At 52.1% G+C, this 9163-nt stretch overlaps 1 protein-coding gene across 1 annotated transcript in view; it reads right to left on the reverse strand.

Annotated features, from left to right (window-relative positions):
- Nucleotides 1–394: 394 nt before the first annotated feature.
- LOC108789754 (procollagen C-endopeptidase enhancer 1-like) overlaps nt 395–9163 on the reverse strand; it is a 16737-nt gene continuing 7968 nt past the window's right edge. The window contains 8 exon segments of the mRNA XM_018559838.1: nt 395–592; nt 1339–1512; nt 3195–3269; nt 4558–4940; nt 5556–5690; nt 5692–5785; nt 6036–6294; nt 6896–7004. Of these exon segments, the coding sequence (XP_018415340.1) occupies nt 462–592; nt 1339–1512; nt 3195–3269; nt 4558–4940; nt 5556–5690; nt 5692–5785; nt 6036–6294; nt 6896–7004 (1360 nt within the window). The 3' untranslated portion in view covers nt 395–461.

Consider the following 9163-nt stretch of genomic DNA (forward strand, 5'->3'; position numbering starts at 1 on the left):
GGGGGTGTGTTTACGAGGGTTAAGGGGGGGGGGGGGGGGGGGGGGGGGATTCGTATTATTATACAAAGTAAAATGAGAGAAAACAGAGGACGCAACGAGAGAATACTTGGACGGTGACACAGGACGAAAGGAAAAGCAGTAAGCAGTCATGGCTTCCATTTCTAAACAGGTCACCGTGGCGCTAGAAATGTCAAAAATGGACTAGAGATGTTGCTATAGCAACAAGGTAACTATTAAGGCACCATGGCAGCATTCTGCTGTCGCTAGGGGTGTCACAGAAAAGCTATTCCTAGGGAGGTCACCATGGAAACACAGCAGCCACTACGTTTTGCATATGACCATGCTGGCTCAACCGTCACTAGAAATGTCGCCGTGGTGACACAGTAGCCGCTTCTAGAGGTGGTCGCCATGGTGACACTGCAGCAGATACTAGGGGCGGCTCGGGGACAAGATGGACGCCATTAACAGGGCTTCTTGGAGATGCTGGTGAGGATCTGGTGTTGCTGAGCTCTGTACGCGATGACGAAACTGTCACCTAAAATTCTGCCGCGTCCTTCGTCGTCCACCATACCCATGAAGAGGTAACTGGAACCTGCCAATGCACAAAGTGTACCCGTTATCAGTGAACACCGGCCATGCAGACTGCAGAGCATCTCTCCCCCCCCCCCTCCTTCCCCGACAGATACATATTGATATATTGTGCAGATGATTCCTTCCTCTCTAGAGATCTGCAGAACATTGCTCCGTCCCCCCCGACAGATCCATATTGATATATTCTGCAGATTATCCCATCACTGACCTCTCTGGAGCTCTGCAGAACATTGCTCTGTCCCATCTCCCCTTCCCCCTGACATGTACATATTGATATATTCTGCAGATTATCCCATCACTGACCTCTCTGGAGATCTGCAGAACATTGCTCCCTCCCATCTCCCCTTCCCCCCGACAGATCCATATTGATATATTCTGCAGATTATCCCATCACTGACTTCCCTAGAGATCTGCAGAACATTGCTGCATCCCATCTCCCCCTTCCCCCTGACAGATCCATATCGATATATATTCTGCAGATTATCCCATCACTGACCTCTCTAGAGATCTGCAGAACATTGCTGCGTCCCATCTCCCCTTCCCCCCGACAGATCCATATTGATATATTCTGCAGATTATCCCATCACTGACCTCTCTAGAGATCTGCAGAACATTGCTCCGTCCCATCTCCCCTTCCCCCCGACAGATCCATATTGCTATATTCTGTGGCCTCTTTGGAGATCTGCAGAACATTGCTCCTCCTCCTCCTTCATGAATCCTAAGCACCTCAGTGTCCCCCTATATTACCTTTCTTCAGTATGGGGCATCGAGGACACTCGTTGATGATCTTTACGCTCGTGGTCGCTCCGGCCTCTTGAATGGTCAGGCCTTCCTGCTTGAAGGCTTGGATAATGTTGATGGTGGCCAGTAGAGTTCCCTCCACCTCTCCTTTGGTGATAGACTTCACCGACCCGGTCAGCACTGCGGAGAGAGGACAGGTGAAGGTCAGGATTGGGAGTATCAGGGACCCCAGACAGTCCCGGAGTTCAGGGAATCGACTGAGTTTTGATTGGATAACTGAACCATCCAAATCCCTCCAATGGTGGGACGAGGACAATCCTCCCGGACACTTTTCTCCTTTGGGGGCTTAGAAGGCGAGTCAGCCATCTTGGCTACCAGCATCTCCTGTGGACTGTAGGGGGGAAACCAATGCGAGCACAGAGGGAACATGCAAACTCCATACAGACACTGTCATGGTTGGGAGGTGAACTGAGGACTCCACTGCTGTAAGACACCACCGAGCGGTTGTGCTGCTCACCTATTCAGGGACAACTCCCCACATGGGGGCGCTCTGACTCAAGAAAACCCCTCTTGTAGATATTTCATTGACCTCCCTGACCCTTACGTTCCCTTTTACCCGTTTCTGGTCCATTGCAGTGCATTACCGCACCTGCAGCTTCTTGCACCCGGACGGACTATGTGCCGTTTGTTTTCAGTGCAGATTCCCATCACCTTTTCCATTAGGTCCGCGTCTAATTGGGTCCTCCATCGGTTCGCGCCATTTATTTAGAAAATATATATTTTTCACATTGAAAGGATCATTATATCAAATGACTGCACAGCATTCGTGTGCTCCAGCATGAGCAACCCCCCATCTACACCTAATAGGACCCCCTTAGGATAGTCGGGAACGGGGTCACAGCCTATATTGGTGGCTGGGGAACCTTGAAGTTTACCTAAAGTGAAGTCAAAAGATTTGGGTAGAACCGGGAATGCTTAAAACCCCCTTGCCTTCACTTCCTGTCCTGGAGAAATAACCAACAGGAAGTGAGTGGAAATCTCTCCTAGACAAGAGTAGACATTAATTGACCACCACTGAGGCTCATATACAATAGGAAGAATGTCTTCTGAATGGGGTAACAAGGACGGGATACCCTGATGAGAATTACCCAATAGTGATACTGCATATCCTTCAGGTTGAGCACTACGTTCTGATTGTTTCCTTGTCCCCGTTAAGGTGCCCATTCACTGCACGATTCTCGTATGAGAATCGCGTGAAATCCCGCGATCGTACGAGAATCGTGCAGTGTATGGAAGGCGTGCGACCGTTTCTAATGTACGGTCGCACGACTTTTGTATATCGAGCATGTTGGAAAACCAGCCGAGAATCGTACGGTTTTCGGCTGGTTTTTAACATGATCGAGAGATGACTGCCGAACGGGCCGGTGTGCGCACGCCCGTTCAGCATAGCAGTCATCGGTCCCATGGGTGACCCATCGTTCCTCCCCTCAGGGGGGCGGGCGTGCGATGATCGCAGGTACGATCTGCCTGTCAAAGATGGGCAGATCGTACGTTTTTAAAATTACTTTACAACCCTCGCAAGACAAATGTCTTGCGAGGGTTGTAAAGTGTATGGGCACCTTTAATCACATTCTTTCCTCTTACGTCTTCTATGAAGGCCGAGACCATCCTGGAAGAGTCTAGACCTACAGAACCAAGGTGACCACCTCTGAAATGCCCTCCATAATTCCCCTGTGCTGAGGGTGGACATCTTGTCCTTGGACAAGGAACTCCCCACCGCCCCCACTCACCTTCCTAAATGAGACCTTCAGATGGGTGATGGGAGTTTTGCCAAACCTACTAGAAAACCCGGAATGGCTTACCGAACTGGTTGGCGCAGTAGTGGTTTCCCAAAGTTCCCGTCTTCCGGCACTTCTCTGGGCACTTGGAAGGCGAACCTACAATTAACCAGAAGATTAAGGAAATGGTATAGTAAGCTTAACTGTACCTGGTCAGGTCTTGGATGGGTTTCAGTGTCAGTTTTAGAGACTTGCCCCTGGTTCCTCCACCCAGAACTCATATTTCAGTATTTGGAGAGCCAAATCCCCTATTCTGTCTCTCGGGGTCTGTAGCATTGTGATCTCTGCTCTCATTTCCTGGGTCTGTACACCTGCTGTGCCCATTATGAGGGGCCCCCACCATCCCTGTGCTGAGTTCCCGGGTCTGAACACCCGCTGTGCCCATTATGAGGGGCCCCCACCATCCCTGTGCTGAGTTCCCGGGTCTGAACACCCGCTGTGCCCATTATGAGGGGCCCCCACCATCCCTGTGCTGAGTTCCCGGGTCTGAACACCCGCTGTGCCCATTATGAGGGGCCCCCACCATCCCTGTGCTGAGTTCCCGGGTCTGAACACCCGCTGTGCCCATTATGAGGGGCCCCCACCATCCCTGTGCTGAGTTCCCGGGTCTGAACACCCGCTGTGCCCATTATGAGGGGCCCCCACCATCCCTGTGCTGAGTTCCCGGGTCTGAACACCCGCTGTGCCCATTATGAGGGGCCCCCACCATCCCTGTGCTGAGTTCCCGGGTCTGAACACCCGCTGTGCCCATTATGAGGGGCCCCCACCATCCCTGTGCTGAGTTCCCGGGTCTGAACACCCGCTGTGCCCATTATGAGGGGCCCCCACCATCCCTGTGCTGAGTTCCCGGGTCTGAACACCCGCTGTGCCCATTATGAGGGGCCCCCACCATCCCTGTGCTGAGTTCCCGGGTCTGAACACCCGCTGTGCCCATTATGAGGGGCCCCCACCATCCCTGTGCTGAGTTCCCGGGTCTGAACACCCGCTGTGCCCATTATGAGGGGCCCCCACCATCCCTGTGCTGAGTTCCCGGGTCTGTACGCCCGCTGTGCCCATTAGTGGCCCATGAAGGGTTTCCCATCATTCCTACTGGATTTTTAATTTGTTTGTATATGGGAAACAGAACATATGGGAACAATCCAAGGAGGGCTGCAAAACCCAGGTGGTGGGCAAAAAACTAAAAACACCCGAAGATGGCAAGGAACACCCTAAGCCAGGCAGAGTTTTGGGAGCACCTCTAGGTGGCCAGGAACACGCTTAATTCCCAGAGAGAGTATCAGCAACATCCCAATGGGGGCAGGGCAAAGCTCCATAAACATTCTGTGACACATTTTGGTACCCACATCTACCCAGTTGTAGGCCATAAACCTCAGACTAGAAATTTTACCTGAAGGAACTGGCAACTTTTCCCGTTTAGGTTTGGCAGTGGTGGCCAATCTGGCAGCCTTGGTGGGTTTGGGTTTTTGGGTGGGCTTGGCCGTGGCTGGTTTTGGCGTGGGTTTCAGGGTGGGCTTCAGGGTGGGCTTAGGCGTGGGTTTCAGGGTGGGCTTAGGCACGGGTTTCGGGGTAGGTTTGGCCTTAGCTGGCGGTTTAGTTCCAGCTGGACGGCTCGCTGTTCCCTCTCTGGTTGCCGTGGTTTTTAATTCAGGGTCCTTCTTCGGGACTTCAGAGGCATCCTTCATCCTGTAGGTGACATCAAATCCGCCCGCCGTCACACTGAGGTCGGACACGAACTGCACCAGCATCTCGTTGCCATCGGAATAGATCGTCCTGAAACAAAATAAAACAGCAAGGGCTATTAAAAGGGTCAGGCCACCAAAAAAACGATTCTTCCGTCCTGGAGAGCTGGTGAGTAGACTCACCAACCGGAATCTAAGATCTCCTGAGGACAACAGTGGTGACACCTCTGCCAAAGTTCTCAGCTCCATCCACCTCCTGCAGCTAAGTCTTACTTCTTCTGCAGAACTTTTTCACAAGTTTTAATAATTAAGAACTCACTAGGAGTTCTGGGTGGGCACTTGGCCAAGAAGTCTCAGGGTCACCAACCCAAGTCAAAGTTCAATTGGCTGAGGTCCATCACCCAATAAACTGGACTTGTCACATGCCTGTCTATTTCTGGCTTCAGAACGTCATGTGACAGACATGTGACAATTGGGCTTGGTTGCTGAGATCCTAATTACATCTCCTACCATCAACCTGCCATCTTATCCAGGAACTGTTACATCTGTACAGCACTGCGGTATATGTCAGAGCTATATAAATGGGGGACACTCAGTGTGCTCTGTACAGCACTGCGGTATATCTCAGAACTATATAAATGTATAATAATAGTGTGTGAATGTGGGGGGACATTAGAGTGTAAGCTCCTCTGGTGACTGCGCTCACTGTGGCGTGGTGTCTCCGCAGTATTTTCCAATTTGATGGTTGTTGTCCGTCTCTCCGCCATTGAACGCGGCCAGGTAATCGTAGCGGCAGTAACTGTCCTCTTCAACGTCAAACTTTCCAAATGACAGCTCGATCACAGCTGATACCACTGGGGTAATTGGTCTTCGGCCAGTTTGGGCTCGTTATACTTCCCTGAGGCTTCTCCAGCTTCCCCCCACAGAAGAGGTTCTCTAAACCGACAGACACCCCAGAAAGAGAAAAATGATACAACATATAAATGTCTCCCTCAGAAGGACGGGTAGACTCATGGCCCCCTTCAGTCTGTGGGGTGAGGAGTGGACTCATGGCCCCCTTCAGTCTGTGGGGTGAGGGGTGGACTCATGGCCCCCTTCAGTCTGTGGGGAGAGGAGTGGACTCATGGCCCCCTTCAGTCTGTGGGGTGAGGGGTGGACTCATGGCCCCCCGTGGTCAATGTCTCACCGTTAAGCGCTGGCGCTCCGGCAGAGTACCAGGCTATGAAGCCGCGTCCTCCGGTTTCCTCGTCTGTTCCCATCTCCAGCATCATGTGGGGTCCAGAAGACATGATGGCGCCGGGTCGGAAGGTGCCGCAGACTCGCGCCAGCCTCTGGGAGGTCTGACTGTGCCCGTTGTAGATGTTGAGATAGTCGTATCTACAGCTCGGGTCCGACTCCATATCCAGGAGGCGGAAGGACAGAATCACAATGTGATCATCGGGAACCTGGAACAAGGAAAGACGCCACTTAAAGGGTAACTCCTCTCTGATTACAAAATCAATGCGTTGCCATGGAAAAAGGATCGGCTACAACACAGGAAATGGCGGGGACTCCCCCAAATATGGGTGGAGCTTAGCTGGATTATGGGTTTAACCTAAAGCTGGACTCCAGGCAGATATTGTAATACAAGCTGGCTAAGTACCTGAACTTGGCCTGGTATCAGACTCTATACAGCAGAGCTCTGACTGTGAAAGGGGGAAGCAGCAAGAGGTGCCAATCAGTTGTGTTGCAGTGCTCATGTGCTAACAAGGAACCTAATAGGAGGAGAGAGCAGAGTGACAGAGAGATGAGCACATCATTCTCCTGCTTCTCTTGTCACTTTGCAATCAAAGGCCAAGGGAGGAACAAGACCTGTAAGACCTACTGACCTAGGGCAAAAGAAAAATCAAGTCTCCTTTCCTGCCAGGCAGGGCTGTGCTGTGTAGCAGAGCTGTGTAATTCTCAGGACTGGATGGACAAATACAACTTCTGCTGTATGTGTATTTATCTGCGTGTGGAGCTGTTTTCCTGGTTCAGCTTTATTACAACTACAAGCGCCACCCTTACCGTGATCTTCCAGACACATTTCTTGTTGTGCGGGTAGTAACTGGGGAATCCTTCGCTGGCCACATACCCAGAATCCCCTGTGAGGTCTCCTCCGCACAGGAACACCGGCCTGGAGGTGGGGGAAGGGAAAGGTGAAAATTTATTCATTATATTTTATTTTATTTTAAACAACTCGTCCCAAAAATATTCACTATATGTGTATTCTGAGCTAGGGGTAGGTGTCAGGGTTAGGGGTCAGTGTCAGGGTGAGAGTTAGGGGTAGGTATCAGGGTGAGCGTTAGGGGTCGGTGTCAGGGTTAGGGGTATGTATCAGGGTTAGTGTTAGGGGTCGGTGTAAGGGTTAGGGTTAGGAGTAGGTATCAGGGTTAGAGTTAGGGGTCAGTGTAAGGGTTAGGGGTAGGTATCAGGTTTAGGGGTAGGTGTCAGGGTGAGAGTTAGGGGTAAGTGTCGGGGTTGGAGTTAGGGGTAGGTGTCAGGGTGAGAGTTAGGGGTAAGTGTCGGGGTTGGAGTTAGGGTGAGAGTTAGGGGTAAGTGTCGGGGTTGGAGTTAGGGTGAGAGTTAGGGGTAAGTGTCGGGGTTGGAGTTAGGGGTAGGTGTCAGGGTTAGGGGTCGGTGTCAGGGTTGGGGTCGGTGTCAGGGTTAGAGTTAGGGGTCGGTGCCGGGGTTAGGGTTAGGAGTAGGTATCAGGGTGAGAGTTAGGGGTAAGTGTCGGGGTTGGAGTTAGGGGTAGGTGTCAGGGTTAGGGGTCGGTGTCAGGGTTGGGGTCGGTGTCAGGGTTAGAGTTAGGGGTCGGTGCCTGGGTTAGGGTTAGGAGTAGGTATCAGGGTGAGAGTTAGGGGTAAGTGTCGGGGTTGGAGTTAGGGGTAGGTGTCAGGGTTAGGGGTCGGTGTCAGGGTGAGAGTTAGGGGTAAGTGTCGGGTTTGGAGTTAGGGGTCGGTGTCAGGGTGAGAGTTAGGGGTCGGTGTCAGGGTTAGGGGTAGGTGTCAGGGTTAGGGGTCGGTGTCAGGGTGAGAGTTAGGGGTCGGTGTCAGGGTTAGGGGTAGGTGTCAGGGTTAGGGGTCGGTGTCAGGGTGAGAGTTAGGGGTCGGTGTCAGGGTTAGGGGTAGGTGTCAGGGTTAGGGGAAGGTGTCAGGGTTAGGGGTCGGTGTCAGGGTGAGAGTTAGGGGTCGGTGTCAGGGTTAGGGGTAGGTGTCAGGGTTAGGGGTCGGTGTCAGGGTGAGAGTTAGGTGTAAGTGTCGGGGTTGGAGTTAGGGGTCGGTGTCAGGGTGAGAGTTAGGGGTCGGTGTCAGGGTTAGAGTTAGGGGTCGGTGTAAGGGTTAGGGTTAGGAGTAGGTATCAGGGTGAGAGTTAGGGGTCGGTGTCAGGGTGAGAGTTAGGGGTCGGTGTAAGGGTGAGAGTTAGGGGTCGGTGTAAGGGTTAGAGTTAGGGGTCGGTGTCAGGGTGAGAGTTAGGGGTAGAGTTAGGGTTCGTGTTAGACAAAAAGGAAGATGTCACCAGCACTCCAAAAACGAAAATAACAGCAATTAGATGCTCATTTATTGACAGATGCTGTCTCTCATTGGCAAGCGCTTTCGGGGCCACACAGGGTCCCTTTCGTCAGGCTCAGAAGGTTCGAGTTAGGGTTATCGTTAAGGTTAGGGTTCGAGCTAGTGTTAGAATTAGGGTTAGAGTTAGGATTATCAGTAAGGTTAGAGTTGGGATTGGCTTTGTTTATGAACAAAAACAGTTTCGATGAATATTTGGAGGGGAGTTTTTGGTTGTGTACATGAATATTCTTTTTTGGGAAGCCCTGCGCTGGAATGTAGATGGACTAACATTGTAAATTCTGCAACTCCATCTACAGCCAGCAGAGGGCGCTACAACTACAGCAAAATCTCACTTTCCATTTCATGTATGTACATTACATATCTATCACCATCCACCCCTTTATCCACCCGTACCTCCATCCCTCCATCCATCCCTCCATCCAATCCCCCCCTCCCCCCATCCCCCCCCCCTTCCACCCGCCCCTCCATCCCTCCATCCATCCCTCCATCCACCCCTTTATCCACCCGTACCTCCATCCCTCCATCCATCCCTCCATCCGTCCCTCCATCCCTCCATCCACCCCTCCATCCCTCCATCCATCCCTCCATCCATCCCTCCATCCACCCACCCCTCCATCCCTCCATCCATCCCTCCATCCACCCGTCCCTCCATCCACCCGTCCCTCCATCCATCCATCCATCCATCCATCCATCCCTCCATCCATCCATCCATCCATCCATC

Source organism: Nanorana parkeri, unplaced genomic scaffold (genome assembly GCF_000935625.1).
Source record: "Nanorana parkeri isolate BGI_ZX_2015 unplaced genomic scaffold, ASM93562v1 scaffold416, whole genome shotgun sequence".
Lineage (NCBI taxonomy): Eukaryota > Metazoa > Chordata > Amphibia > Anura > Dicroglossidae > Nanorana > Nanorana parkeri.